We start from the raw sequence: 15,960 nt of genomic DNA, 5'->3' as shown, positions 1-15,960 counted from the left end.
CAAACCTGTATGTGAATCCCAAAGCATTATAAAGTTGGCTCCATCTAGTGTATAAAAATATTATACAGCTAGGAAAAAAAAAAACCCCAACAACTCTACTGGGAATCTCCTCTGGTACTTTATTATGAAATTAGAAAAAAGGCAAACCAAAACAAAACTGGACTATAAGCTATATTTGTGCCCCAGGAGATAACACAGGCAGAAGTGACCTTCACAGTGTGAGAGGAGAGGTCATTATATATTGAAATACAGCATGCCTAACATTTTGTTCTAACAGCCTTGCCTTTTTTTTTTTTTCTGGACGGAGGTCTTGTTTACAGGCACTATCAACAATCGTGGCGTCACTTCCATTGTGATATTCTCGGTCCTACTGGCCTGGCCCCTAGTTTTCCTGTATGGAATCATATCTGTCAGTCATGTTCACTTTCCACAGTTAGGAAGTGATTAGGGCTAGGCCCACGTACTATGATTTCAGAGCCCTGGATGATTTTCTTTATCAGACTGGAATTCTTTGTAGCTGTTCGCTTCTCACTGCAATAGACTAGCCACTATTTCTGGGCTGTGTTTAATCTTGTTTCCCCTGAAGGATTCTGACACATTCTTCATTTCTCTCAATCAGGGTTCCCAGATTTGAGCCGTGCTCATACTAACTTCATGAACTTTGCCCCCATATTCCATATGGAGGCTTAAATAAATAAAAAATATATATTTAAAGGAAATGCTATAATAAATGGCAACGACAGATGGATGTACGTGTAAAATAAATATAATGAAATTGGAAGAAAACTGTTAGATCCGGACTAGCTGTGTGGTCTAGAAGGGCCTGAGTATGAGATCTGAGCTGTTTTTGTTACAAAAGGCAAGTGTTTTGAGATTGAAGACACATTAGCATCAAAAAGACACTTTTCCTGGGGTGAAAGAAATTGGAAAGGACCTTTCTCACTGTGTAATTCCATGGTCATTGAATGTGGAGTCTGTATGTCTCCATTTGAGACCATCCTGTATCCCACACTTGGAGAAACTTTGCTCACGATTTACCATCTTTGCCAAAGGAAGTTTGTCATGCTACCCCAATCTCCAAAGGCCTTGTTTCCCATCGAAAGCCTTTTTGAGTAATTCTTTCTTTTCTGAGTACTTCCTTACTTCTCCCATTAAAAAGTAGAAATTGTGCTGATATTTCACATTTTCTCTCTTTTTTTTCAACTAGATTAAGTTATTTGGGAACAAACATTGTGCATTTCTTTACATTTCTAGTGAATGCCATTAATTTAACTCATGCTTGGTATAAATATTCAGGGAAGCCTGCTTCATTCCTGTTTTTGTTTTTTTGTAAAGGTAGATTACAGTCAGAAGTGACCAGAAAAAGCACCATGGTCAATTCATTAATCATTTAACCCATTGACAAATAGTTACTGGGTTCTTTCTCTGGGTCTGGAATTGTGCCTGGTTAAAGAATGAAGAGGTGAACTAAACAGGCATGGTTTATGCCTTCATGGAATTCAGACTCTAGTGTGGGGTGTGGGGAACAGACCACTAAAGAGGCGGCTCCATTGCAAGGTTCTAATTTTAGAATTAGTTTGCTTCTGTGATTGTTGAGTGGCTCACAAAAACTTGGCACAGAGAACCCTAGCGAGAGGCGTGTGGGCCCTGGAGTTTCAAACCCCAGATCTGCAGCTCATCAACATCTTGACTCTAGGCAAGTTACCTCACTCCTTGTCCCTGTTTCTTTATTTAAATAAAGAGAGATAAAATAAAGGTACAGTTATCAGTGTGATGATGTGATGAATTCTCTGTCTTTTCTCTTCCCCCCCTCTTTTTTTTTTTTTTTTTTTTTAAAGAGGCAGAGACACAATCTTATTTTTTCAGATTTTCAGATTTTCAGATTTTCAAATTCCCTGCCTGGCACACTAGGAAATGAAAACACATTGATCCTTAATCCAGTATTAGAAAGCAGATGTCCATATTAATGGGAATATCATTGTGGATGGCGCTTAAAGATGGCAAATTCATGCAACTTCCAAATTGTCTGTTTAAATTAGTAAATGATTTGAGCATTCTGAGTTGCTCCAAAACATTTCTGTCTTCAGAGTCTAAGGTCTATGATATATTATTGATGTACTTCAAGCATGTTGAGTAGTGCCTGGGAAGTAGTAGGTGCTCAATAAATATTTGTTGAATGAATGAGTTTTAATAAATATTTTTCTATCTTTTACTCATGATTTTGTCCATATCTTTTAAAAATGAGCCAGCGTTGTTTGATATGAGGAGCTTAATAAGCTTGAATGGGTGTGGTGGTGATTCTCTGCAGCTCCATCACCAGCCTCATCCGTAATAGCTGGCAGGTAATAAATACTTGGTAAATGTCAAAGCAAGAATTAGGTAGTTTTGTTAGGCACTATTTTTTTTTAAGGACATATAGCTTAATTTTTTCAAGCAAAGATTTCATTTTTATGTCACTGCATAGCAGTATTACTTGAAATTACAGAGGCTATTAATTTAAAATATTGGTTATTTTAACATTTTACTATCAACATATATATACGCTTTGATTATAGGACTCCCTAGCGTGTAAATTAGATTCAGAATGCTAATGTGTATCCAATTTATGATGATTGATTAGATTTAATCAACAGACCGGAAGGATTTCTGTGCAAATATTATTTTTTTCATTTCAAATCCTATTTGCTCAGCATAACTGAAACAGGATGTCATTAATATAAGAGTGAGTATTGAGATGCTTTAGAAGTTTGGGAAACTTGATTATTGACATAAATTTAACCTATGGTGATCTTCTGAACACAGAGAGGTTTGATTTGTTATACTTTTGCTTATTTAAATACATTATTTCCTGCTTGACTTCTGAGTATGTTTATATAGTAAAAATACAAATTAAAAACATAACTGACACATCGAGTCAGAGCTGGAGGTTCCCTGGGCTAGCAATTTTGTCTGTAGCTAAGACAATCATTGAAAAAACATTGGTAGTTGTCCACTCTCAGGAGAAGTTTCAGATCGCCATCAGCATCTTAGTTTTTAGTTCTTCACTATGAATGAATATGTTATTCACAAGTATCTCTAGACCCTTCCTGAGCTTACATTTATTTTCATACTGCATAACCTCTTCAAATACCATGTTTCAAAAGCATTTTCATTTTTGTCTCCTAATAATAACTTTTATTTGTCCTACAACTTGAAGTTCTTTGATTCTAAGGGCTGACTTTTCATGCCCTACAGGGTACTGAAAGTGTCCTTTTTCCTTGCATAACATTGATTGAGTGCTGTTTTTTTGCAGGTACTGTGCTAGGTACTTTTCATACCTAACCTCATTTAATCACATAACCTGTTAAATAGGTAACATAAATATCTCCATTTTACAGATGCAGATCTTGAGAGTCAGAAATGAAATGAGTTGCTCAAGGTAAAGCTACGAGTTGAACACAGTGCGTGGGGTATGTGTGTGTCTACAGTACACCACCACACTATGCTGTCTCCAGTTGAAAAACGGTGCTAAGTTTATGTCTGTAAGAGAGACTTATCAGTTGTTTACTTATTTATGAAATAGTGGACCTCTCAGAGGTTTTGTGCTCACAGGCCAAAGTCACTGCCTTGGATTCTTACCACATGTTGTACAAATGAGAGCTTTCACACCTGACACACTTTCATACCACCTTCCACCATAGCATTGTGATTTCCCATGAGAAACAGTCTGTCTCTACCTTCAGCTCAGTTTTTGGGATACAAATATGGGATTTACATGAATGGAATAGAAAGTCTAACTGACAGAGTACCCTTCTTCTTTATTTTCATCCCTTTTCCAGTTCCCCCTTGGACCATAAAGGATTAGGTGGTTCTTTGAGCTGCTGATGCCTTGGTGTCTCAGAGAGGGAAGCTGGGGAAGGATGGATTCACCTGCCTTGTAGCCAGGACCTCAGCTAAGGTGGTCTGTGGAGGCCACTTCTAATAGCTGAATATTGTGTTGCTTTAAAATACTTTAATATCTTGACTCTTGCTCGGAAGAAGAATGAAACTGATGTCTTTGTTGATGACGATGGGGTTGCACTCTCCTGCTTATGTCCTCAACACTGTTAGGAGGATGGCAGACACACCCTATGTGCTTATTTGCTCTTCAAGCTTTAATTACTTTAAAAAAAGAGTTACTACAGGAAAAGACAAGTCCACATTTTTCTTTTTAAATAAGTTAAAAGTCCTGAAGGCGAAGATTTCACTTCTTATAAAGTTGTAGTATGAGTAACTTTGTGCCCCCCCACCATGGCAACAGCCTTATCTTTTCCTATTTATTTACCTAGATAAGGAAATTAATTGCATTTTTACTAAATTTCTCATTTGAGGAAATGCCATCAAAGTGGCATAATCTCAAATCAGTGTTTCCCTCCTCAAGTTTGTGTTGTCTCACAAACTTGGCTTATTTTGTAGATTGTGGTCTGCTTATTGCAAATACCCCGCTGCCATTTATAGAGAACAAAGAGACAGCTCCTGAATTGCCTTTAATGCAGAGCAAGTATTTCTTTTGAAGTGAACTCTAACAGATAATATCAGAGAGCTCAAGGGAAGGAACTAATCTCTCGTATTGATTTTTTTTTGGCGGGTGGTACGCAGGCCTCTCACTGTTGTGGCCTCTCCCGTTGCGGAGCACAGGCTCCGGGTGCGCAGGCTCAGCGGCCATGGCTCACAGGCCCAGCCGCTCCGTGGCATGTGGGATCCTCCCGGACCGGGGCACGAACCCGTGTCCCCTGCATCGGCAGGCGGACTCTCAACCACTGCGCCACCAGGGAAGCCCTCGTACTGATTATTTATGAAAGACCAAGCTATTTCTCCCTTCTATTTCTCCCTTCATTAATTGCTTAAAATTTTACTTTGACAGCATTTGAGATGTCTCTTTGTAGATTATATCTGTATTCTCAGGACAGAGTTTTCTAAACAGTTTAAAAAAAAACATTATTTTTTTCTCCTGGATATTTGTATAAGCATCTAACATTTCTTAATGTTGACATGAGCCTAGATTAAGTTTACCTGGGGTCATCTTGGTCTTGTCTGCATTTTCCTTTTCAACCTTAAAGGGCTTCTTTGTGAGCCAGGTACAATGATCCATCTTTCAGAAAATGCTGTACCATCATTGTTACAGGGAGATCTGTTCCTGGTAGTAGAAAAAAAAAAAGAAGAAGAAACAAGATGAAAGAGGTAAACGTTATTGAGTGGTACCGAACACTTAGTTCTGCAGGTAAGTAGTCATTAAAAATTTCCCTCAGTCATGCTGTGAGGGGTTCAGATTAGAACTGCTGGGCTGCCAGTTCCTTGTAACTTTGTATCCTAATACTTTATCCATAAAAGTGAGTTGTGTTCAGCAACTAAAAGCTTCCAAACGAAAAGTATACAATTGTGAGTCCCACTTATACCTATTGACTTCCTAATTAATTAAATGCCATCATCAAATTATATTTCAGAGCTCCTTCATTACCTGATCTTTTTCATTTTGTCACTCATCCATCCATTCTTCCATCCATTTATCCATCCATCCATCCACCCACCCATCCATCCATCTAGCAAAAGTTTATTGAGCACTTACTTTATCCCAGGCACTGAGAATGAAATAAATACAAAGAAAGAACCCTGCCCTCAAGGATGAAAGACAAACAAATAAAATGATTAGAAGTTGGAGTAAGTGCTATAAAAGAAAGAAAAAACATTTACTGGGAGAGTAAATAGCAGAAGTGGGTGTTCCTGCTTTAGGTAGGATAGGGGGCAGGGGAAGCCCTCCCTAGGGAAGAAACAGAAAACCTGTGAGACCTCATCTGAAAGGTGAGAAGGAGCCCCCCTGGGAAGGAGCCCCTGGAGCAGCCATTCTGTCCTTCCTCCTCACTCTTACCATGGGCCTGTGTACGTGAGTTTGGGATTTCTCTGAGGTGAGTCCCAGAGAAGCAGAGCCTCTTGCATCTTCCTGTTTATCTTCCCCACAGCACTTGAGAGATGTCTCTCAAATGCTGGGTGCATCAATAAATGTTTGAGTAGAAGGGCCTTTCGGTGGCATCTTTTTCCAGAGCGTGAACACGATGGCATGTGGGGAAAAGAGGGGATGTGTTTGTTACTCTGGAGAGTAGTTTGTGAGTTTTGTAATCACTTTCATGATACTCATGAATCAAGGCTTTCACTCAACATTCAAAGCATATCCATTGAAACTCCAAGTGAACACTTTAATATATCGAACTATTCAAGTAAAGACTTCTTTATTCAACAAATAAAGGGAACTTCCATTCTTGGGTGTTTTTCTGTCACTCTTGGAGAGATAATTTACATAGAATATATTATATATAATTATGTATATTATAATATGTTATATAATAGTGGTTCCCAAGCCTTACTTCACATTGCCCTTTATGAGAATTTTTTTTTAAATATGGAATTCAAAACCATGCCTTTGGAGAGTCTCAATCATTTGTTTGGGGAAAGATTCTTGACATTTGTATTTTTAAATGCTCCTGAGTTGATTTTAAGGAGATAGAGTGGGGAGAAATGTCCCCAGGTGCTTCTGATAGGAATACAGGTTTGGGAACCATTGGCTGGGATCACAATAAAACGTGATGGATAGGTGCTTCCTAAATTGTATGTAGGGGATAGTTCATGGGTCAGTATAGTCCTTGGCATGTATTAAGTCCTCAAATGTTAACTATTGTGAGGGTGGTGAGTAGAAGTAGTTTATTGAAAAGAGCAATAACTATCAGAAGGAAAGATATAAGAAAATGATGTGCTTTGGGGGCAATAAAACATTTGATATCCAAATAAATCAAGAAGAATTCTGACTGTGATAAAACAGTGGTTCTACTTTTCTTCAGCTGAGTTTTGGACAGGATAACAAGTAAAACCTCTTATCTCTTCCCTAACATGTTCAACATAGTGATTGAATTTTTCCTTCAAAAAAGATTGTGGCCCAAATTTAGCCAAAAAAAAAAAAAGAAAGAAAAGAAAAAGTTGGCTGTCACTTGGATGTTTGATAGTTTTAAGTTCCATTTTAGTTAAGGTTGTCTTTGAAAAAAGTCAGTAAGAATTCTGATGACTCTAGTTGATTTGCTGGAATTTGGGGCAAGGAGTAGTAATTAAGGTTTTAATTGTATTGGAGTCCAGGTAATATTTTTATTCTGCATTCAGCGTTTTGTATTAAAGAATAGTATCTTTCTTTCTCCTCTGCTACCAATTCTTAGTTTGTGTTTAAATTTAGGGTTTCGGTGTATATATGCATTTATGTATATATGTGTGTGTTTATACATGTGCATTTGTATACGTATATGCACTTAGGATACATATCTGAATAGTACAAGTGTGAACAAGAGAGTTGCTTATACATTATAGATTAATCCATTTTAAACATATGAACATCAACCATGGACTATTTTTTTTTAACATCTTTATTGGAGTATAATTGTTTTACAATGGTGTGTTAGTTTCTGCTTTATAACAAAGTGAATCAGCTATACATATACATATGTTCCCATATCTCTTCCCTCTTGCGTCTCCCTCCCAACCTCCCTATCCCACCCCTCTAGGTGGTCACAAAGCACCGAGCTGATCTCCCTGTGCCATGAGTTGCTTCCCACTAGCTAGCTATTTTACATTTGGTAGTGTATATGTGTCAGTGCCACTCCCTCACTTCGTCCCAGCTTACCCTTCCCCCTCCCTGTGTCCTCAAGTCCATTCTCTACATCTGCGTCTTTATTCCTGAACCATGGACTGTTTATTTTACTAGGTTCTAGGGATACAATAGTAAACCAAACAGACATGGTTCCTACCCCTCAGAAGACATTTGTTGAATAATTGCATGACTACTTGAGGGGCAGTATCATGGAAATCTATGTAATGTTTTATGAATTTTGTAGATGGTGTCAGATGTGTAGGTCAAGCTTTATTCCATTTGCCAGTGGGTATTTCATTGCTGTGTTCAGGGAGATCCCCCAAGAACATTAGCATAACATAGGTATTTCTGAAGTACCATGAATAAGTTGAACACATGCCCCTTAAAGGTAATTTTACTTGGACACTTATGTAAATGGTCAATGGTTAGCCTCCTTGGGGTGGTAGATTGTCCAGGACAAAATATCAGGCGATGTCATTGGCGGGACACGCCAGGGGAGCATTTGCTACCACATTCTGTCCCTGCTGGAACGGCTGGAATTGATTCCATTGGTTTTGTGATCAACGTTTGAGAGCCCACGGAGAGCACAGGTTTTCCCTGTGTGTAAGCATGTAATAAATCAGGGTTTCAGTTGTAAAACTTCCCCCGGTGCATTGTAACTTAATGCAGCTTCAAATAGTGTCCAAGGTGGGAGAGAGTCCAGCTTGGTCTTTTAAAAAAATCATCCCTTTAAGGTCCTGATATGGTAATTTCCTACCCTCTCTGTTTTCTTTGATCTTCCAGTTTCTTTATGTTTTTGTTTTACTCTGTTGCATTTCCATTGGTTCTGTAGATTGGTCAGTGTGCATCCAGAATAGACAGTTCCAACTACAATCATAATTGTAAGAGCTTTTTTTTTTTTTTTTTTTTTTTTGCAGTATGTGGGCCTCTCACCGTTGTGGCCTCTCCTGCTGCGGAGCACAGGCTCCGGACGCGCAGGCTCAGCAGCCATGGCTCACGGGCCCAGCCGCTCCGCGGCATATGGGATCCTCCCGGACCGGGGCACGAACCCATATCCCCTGCATCGGCAGGTGGACTCTCAACCACTGCGCCACCAGGGAGGCCCTAAGAGCTATTTTTTAATTGAGAGCTTACTATGTGTCAGACTGTGTGCCATACACGTTACATATATTGTTTACTTCAGTTTTAACAATAACCTACAGGATAGCCATTGATCATTTCCCCTTTCTCAAGTGAAGAAACTGGGGCATGGAAAGTTTAGTAAATTTGCACAAGGTCACAGAATGAGTAAGTGCTGGGATTTCAACCTGGTTAAGTTGACACCAGAACCTGTGTTCTTCTTTTTTTTTTTAAATTAATTAATTAATTAATTAATTTATGGCTGCATTGGGTCTTCGTTGCTGCGTGCAGGCTTTCTGTAGTTGTGGTGAGCGGGGGCTACTCTCCGTTCCGGTGCACAGGCTTCTCATTGCAATTGGCTTCTCTTGTAGTGGAGTATGGGCTCTAGGCGCATAGGCTTCGGTAGTTGTGGCTCACAGGTTCTAGAGCACAGGCTCAGTAGTTGTGGTGCACGGGCTTAGTTGCTCTGCGACATGTGGGATCTTCCCGAACCAGGGCTTGAACCCGTGTCCCCTGCATTGGCAGGCAGATTCTTAACCACTGCGCTGTCAGGGAAGTCCAGAACCTGTGTTGTTGATTTTTATGCCAAACTGTGCTAGAGGCAGGAGAAGTGAGGTATGGAGTAGTTTAGTAAGGGGAATAGTGTAGCATCTTAGTCATCTGTTAACCCATTGTGCTGTACCCAGCACAATGCCAAGTGTGTAGAAACTCCTCAATAACTATTGTTAATGAATGCAGTCATTTGCATCAGGGACCTGGCTTCCCCACCCCACCCCCATTCCTTCTATTTATTGGTCTTTAGCTTTACCAGTAATCTACCCACTTTAATCCACTTCTCTCCACTCTTGTCCCTTCTCCCCTCCCCCATAAAGTATCATCACCTCCTACTAGGACTATTGCAGTAGCCAATCTTGCTCCTTCTCTAGGTGGTTCTTGATATAGCAGCCAGAGGGACCTTTCTAAAAGCTCAGATGTGAGCCCATCACTTCCCTGCTTACACCCTCTCAATGGTTTCCTGTTAATCTTGGAACAAAATCAGTGACTCTTCTCTGGTCTCCCAGATCCTGATGGTCTGGTCCTAGCCGCTGCTTTAGTCTCACGGACGCCATGATTTCCCTTACTCTCTGTCCTCCAGCCACAAAGAATCTTCCTTCTAACTCCCCACTTCAGGATTCTTGCACATGTCATTACCACTGCTCAGAAGACTCTTCTCCCGTGCCCCCCTCCACACCCGTAACCCATGACTGCTACCCCCACTCACTTCTATGCCCAGAGGCCCCTTCCTAAGGGAAACCTTTTCTGACCCTTACATTTTAAGCTTTCCCAGCTCCTTGTAGTATTTACCACATTTCATGATGTATTTGGGTGATTATTTAATATGTGTCCCACTAGACTGTAAACTCCAAGAGTTTGCACAGTGCCTGGGACGTAGTAAGTGTTCCATAAATATTTATTCAACAAAAGAAAAAATGAAAAATGAACAAAGAATAAAAAAAGCCAGAAATAGCTTGTCGGAGACTCCTGGCTGGATATTTGCTATTATTAAAGGGAAATTAAAGGAAGATAATTTCATTACATTATGAAATTCAAGTTGGATTATGGTTTATAGAGGCTGCATTGTTTTCCAACTATGTACTTCAGAGACAAACTCTTAGGCACAGAGAGGTGAAGTAACTTGCCCAGGGTACACAGCTAGTCCATGTCAGATGTCTTTGTTCTGACCTCTGAGTTGTGTGTAAGGAGAAACAGACATATTTTCATAACTGTACAGGACATCTTTGGTGTGCCGAGTCTGTAGGAGCTGCATCAGTATTTGATAATATTGACGTCATGTCACAATTTTAAAGCATCTTTTGAGAGCATGTATTATTATTTCGGCACATCCAGAATTTAGTTAGATGACAATCTAAGAATACACAGATGTATGGCCTAAAGATGTCCTAAAAGATAGAGCCCACAGTTAAAGCAGCTTGTGTTTAACTTCCACCAGGACTGGGCAAGGGAAGCCCTCCATATATTCTTGGGGTCTGAGGGTAAGGAATGTTGTTCAGATCTCTAGCTTGTCAGCAGGAGAGCATGTGCAGTAATCAAGCTCCAGTTCCAAAAATGCCTGTGCATGGATGCAAGGCGGCTGGAGGTGTGTGATGAGCTGTTGCCAGAGGTCCCCCCAGTTGAGAAGGGGCACAAGCTGTCCCACAACCCTCCTGGATTCTGTGGCTCTTTTAAGTGTTAGAAATTCACCGGTATGTGAAATTACCTCAGGTTTCACGTTCTCTGTAATGTGCAGCCACTGCAAGCCTCCACTGGTACCTGTGCTCGGGAGGGCTAAGTAAGCATCCCAAGGTGTCACCTGGCTGCCGGGTTGGATTTCTGGTGGTGCCTGTGTCCTTGCGAAGCCCCCGTTGCAGGGTGAGGCAGCATTTTTGTCCTGCAGGTACAGTAGGTACTGGATTAAACAGGTCTGCTGTTTCAGACAGACACCAGGCACCGTTGTAGCACGAGCTGTGTTTGGATTGGAGTTTCCAGGGCCTTATCAGGAGCCACCCCTAGTGACACAGCCAGTGCCAGAACTAACTTTGACTTTCACTCTTCACCAAGGGCTTGCAGAGCACCTTAAAGGAAAAAAGATGGAGGCGCTTAGAGTTCAGATGTTCATGCCTTGTTCCTTTGAAAGCTTATATCTGTAAGTGAAGTTTTATTCTGGAAATAATCCTGGGACCACTTGACAGGAGTTTTGTTTTTTGTTTTCTGTTTTTGGGTTTTTTTTTTGTTTTTTGAGGGGAGGACAGAGAAAGGGGAGGTTCTATTCGGAGTTAAAAATACTGGAACTGTTACTCTGTGACTGTGGCTTTAATCGGCTTCAGCTGTAACCTCTAGTAGGTGGCTATGACAAGGATAACGGCTAATTTGTGGGGGGAGGCGGGATTGAAATGCTAGCCCATTAGCTCTGCCTTCTCTTTGGAAATGGAATGTTGGTCTTAAATTAATCATGCCAAAAATGACTGCTTGAAAAATCTGAGTGAGAACAGAGCTTGATTTATGATTACTAGGTAGACTGCAGCCCAGCTTTGTGATGAATAAAAAAGGGTTTTCTTCGGGAAAACGAGCGTGCTTAGTGACATTGGTCAAAATTGCCCCATTGCAAACACTTTGGATATTTTGCTTTCTCCCCCCACCCCCGCCCCCCCTCGCAACTGTGGAGTAGTAACAGTTGCATTAATAAACATCTCGTTTGCATTTCTGCATATTGATTTTTTTTTTTTTCTCTTTGAGAGGAAAACAAAACATCCAAAATCAGAATCATCTGTCTGGCATAGAAATGTAGAACAAGCTTGAAATTGGCACTTTCAAAGAAATACTAAAATGGAGAAATGCTAAATGGATCATAGCTCTCCCCTCCCACTCCCCCATTTCCTTTAACATTTACTTTCAGTGTTAGGTGATAAGATTTGAAAACAATACTAAAAGCTGTGTCCCTAAGTGAATAAGCATTCAAGCAAATCAACTTAAGCAAAAGCCACCTCTGGAGCTTAATAATTATTTACTGAACGTTCCTGGGTCATGAGAGAGGTTCTGATTAAGTCAGAAAAGCATTATGTTCAGCAGCTTGTGAAGGTGTGTTTAAAGATGGCAAGAATAATGGAAAAATACTCAATGTAGTAGAACTATTTTGAGAATTTGATTCTGAAAGAAATAAAATTCCCATAAATGTAATTGTGGTAAAAGTTCCTAATGTTCAGTAGGGAAATCTTTAAAAGGTTTTACAGTAGCTTTAAAAATTATTTTTAATTTGCTATTTTTGCTGTATTGTTTGCTTTTATAGATGTTTTTCATTGTATGTCCTTAAAACAGTTTAATTACTCATTTATCTAAAATGATAGAACATTTTATGAACAGAGTATACATAATTGTGTATTTAAAATGTCATCCTGTTAGAAATGTTATAATTTTCTGCTTTGTAAATCAGATACTAGTTAGGGAGATGATGGCTATTCTTTGTGATTCATACCCCACAAAAATGTCCCCTATAACTTACTAATTTTTGAAATATTATTTTTAAGCAAGTTAATGGATATCATGATTGGATAAAACATGCCATTCAGCTTAAGAACAGTAGTGGTGTCATCCTTGAATTTACACCCAAATTAATTCTTAATTTCAACTACTTTTGCTTAATTGATTTTGAATTTTTTTTTTTTCTGGTTAACTAAAATACTGGCCGCAGGAACATGCTTCCTTTATGAACCCGCAGAATGAAATTCTTAGCATACATCTTTGACAAAACTTGTTCACTGAGCTGTTGCCCATTAATTTCTTTGTGCCTGCTCTTTTGGGGAGGGCACACACTGTGAATTAATTGTTTCTTTTGTATTTTCCTCTAGGAAAGCAAAGAAACACCATAGCAGAAGGCAACATTGTAAGAGTTTTGGCTTCCTAGAAAATAACTTGTCAGTTTTCACTAGTTTCAAGTTACTAGGAGCCTCAGAGGGTACCAATCCAGGAATTGAAGTACAGCACAGAAGAATCCATTGCCTATTACTTATTGTCTGCAGGGTGTGCTGGCCACTACTCTAAGAATCTTACTTGCATTAATACGTTCAGTTCTCATACTTGCTCTATGACAAAGGTACTTTTTCCTACCTCCATTTTGTAGATGACAAAATTAAGGTTTGGGCAGGTGAAAGATGCTGCCCGTGTCATATAGCTGAGAAACGATAGAGCTGGGATTTCAACAGGTATTCTGGGCCCATGTCTGTGCCTTTCTCTGTTCCGTTCTATGGATTCTCATTTCAGATACTGAATGAATTGATGTTTCTTCCTCTGCCTTTTAATTGAGTGTGTTTCTCCGATGCTCAGATTTCTGGATTATCCAAACTATAACTCCTTTGAGGTTTTGAGTGGCTATGATTAGTCCAGTGCCACAGTACTTGTCTATCAAATGGATTTCCTTATATCCAATTCAGTGTTGATTATAAGGTGACTGTTTGGGGGAGATGAAAACTCTACTAAATATATACAATGATTATATGACCTATTCTGACTTGAGAACTCTTAAAATGTGGAAGGAAAGTTTATCTTAGAATTAAGGTAATACAGTAGGTCTCTAGAACTGAGCTTTTTGGGAAAAATGTGTTCTCTGCCACTGGATGACTCAAGCAAATGGTTTGACTAAAAGTCTTCCAACACTAAGGTTTTAGTGTTATCTGATTTTAGGAGGTGGGGTATTTGTTAGAATAGAGACACCAAATTTACTCTTTGGATAGATACTTATTTCATCCTACTATATGCTAAGTATTCTTTTAGGTGCTGGGGAATTTATATGTGAATAAAACAAAAATCTCTGCCCTCATAGTGCTGGCTCTATCTGGTCATGAAGGGCCAGGAACATGCCAGCTCTGTCCTTAAGTCTGGTTCTCATCCTCATGGTCCAAAGTGGCTGCTAGTCCTGCAGCCATTACAGCTAAATTCAAGGAGACATGATGGCAAAGATGGGTTTCTCTTTAGGGAGAATTTTTGGACGTACCACATGACCTTTCTGCTTAAGTCTCATTGGCAAAACTTAGGCGTGAAGCCAACCTAGCTCCTGGAAAGCTGGGAAATGTTGTGAGTGGCAGTGTACCACTGGAGAAACAAGGAGAAAATAGAATGGATACTAGATTGTTTGAGTTGTAGCTCTTAGGCTGAAACATTGATTTTTTTTTTCTTTTTTGGAATAACTTATTTTCTAAAATGCCACAAAAATGAGCTATGGTATAACAGAGCACATCCAACTGACCTAAACAGAAATGGAGATTGAGAGTCCCTTGTAAATCAATATCCTATGTCCAGGGTTATCAAGGCTTCAGGGTTATCAAACCATCAAGGATGGTTTGATCCAGATGCTCTGTGTCATCTAAACACTGGCTCCTTCTTCATTCTTCCTTCTTAGGCTTCTGTTCCCTCTTTCAACTCACTTCACTGTTTCGTTTAGTTTGGCTTTCTTTTCACATAGGTCCAGGAAGTTCCAGATTTATATCCTAGCATCTTTCCAAACATTAGTATACATAGAGGTCTTTTACCCCACTATTTCTAGTCAGTATTTCTATTTCTACTCAGCATAGGGCTGACTGTTATTGGACCATTTTAGAGCACAAGCACATTCGATGGGTATGCTGATTGGTCCAACTTATGCTGTGTTTCTATGTCTGGAGTTGGCAGCATCGCCATAACCTACCTTGTGAATGGAAAGTGAGGAGACTGATTTTTCAAGGTGAAATCAGGGTACTTTGCCAAAGAAGTGGGACAGGATGCTGGGCAGGCATAAGTAACATGTGACCACCATAAATCATTACCACTATTTGTAAGGCTGGCTTTTAAACCATGACAGGTGCACACATTCACTGCTCCTGAGATCACAATTGGTACTTTTGTCTTGATTTCCACACAGTATTGCAGACTTTGCATCTTGGTTGATATGTTCTAGACATGCAGTAATTGTTAAGCGATTAAGGCTTCTGAATCTTCTCTGACCTGTTGTGATGTTGTCTAGACAAGTGGACAGAGCATGCCCTGTGACTGGGGCAATTACTTGAGTAGAGATAGAAGGCTTTTCTGTCTTTAAAAAGATCCTTCCAATTACTTACACACTCATGTCTGAATTCTGTCATTAGATTGTCATAGTTTTGGATAAAAAGTTCCTTCTTTTAAAATACTCTAAGTGGGATATCTTGTCATGCCATATCAATTACTTACACCTTATAGGCGAAATTTTCAGAGCCTTTTAAAGCATGGCGTCTAGATATGAATGAGATTCCATAGTCAGACAGTGTAAACAAGAATTCTAGAACATGGTCTAGTGAAAGGCAGCTTGATAGGAGAGACAAGAAGCGTGAGTGTGGGACCCTCAACTTTATCTGCTTTATAGCTTTTTGATAGTAGGCTGACGGAAATAATTTCTTCGAGGGGAATTGAGAGTTAGGAGCATGGAAACCTGTGGTGGCATCTGTGGGAAATGGAGGACAGTCATGGCCTTAAAATGAGGAAATGGCACCCTCATATCCTTGTTGGAAAATATCTTTTAGTAAGAGAGTCTCCTTGGTTGGAGTGTATAGAAGTGAGAAACTCTCTTTGGGAGGGCTGAAAATAATCAACTTAAAAAAAATCTGATGAGGAACGTTGCCTAGAAGAACATTGGTCTAATGTTACAGAGGTCTCAAACA

At 39.6% G+C, this 15,960-nt stretch overlaps 1 protein-coding gene across 12 annotated transcripts in view; it reads left to right on the top strand.

The window, feature by feature from the left end:
* MITF (melanocyte inducing transcription factor) overlaps nt 1-15,960 on the top strand; it is a 227,448-nt gene that overhangs the window by 115,185 nt on the left and 96,303 nt on the right. For 2 of the 12 annotated variants that reach the window (XM_082638965.1, XM_082638964.1), the window contains exon 1: nt 11,286-11,444. The exons of 9 other annotated variants lie outside the window; for them this stretch is intronic. In XM_082638965.1, the coding sequence (XP_082495091.1) occupies nt 11,389-11,444 (56 nt within the window). In that variant the 5' untranslated portion in view covers nt 11,286-11,388. Of the gene's footprint in view, nt 1-11,285; nt 11,445-13,059; nt 13,179-15,960 lie in introns of those variants that run through there. One more of the 12 variants, XM_082638967.1, reaches the window with a different exon arrangement.

Source organism: Mesoplodon mirus (assembly GCF_964341445.2).
Source record: "Mesoplodon mirus genome assembly, chromosome: 12".
NCBI classification, from domain to species: domain Eukaryota; kingdom Metazoa; phylum Chordata; class Mammalia; order Artiodactyla; family Ziphiidae; genus Mesoplodon; species Mesoplodon mirus.
Note: the sequence above shows the minus strand (reverse complement) of the source record. Positions and strands in the feature narration are given on the sequence as shown.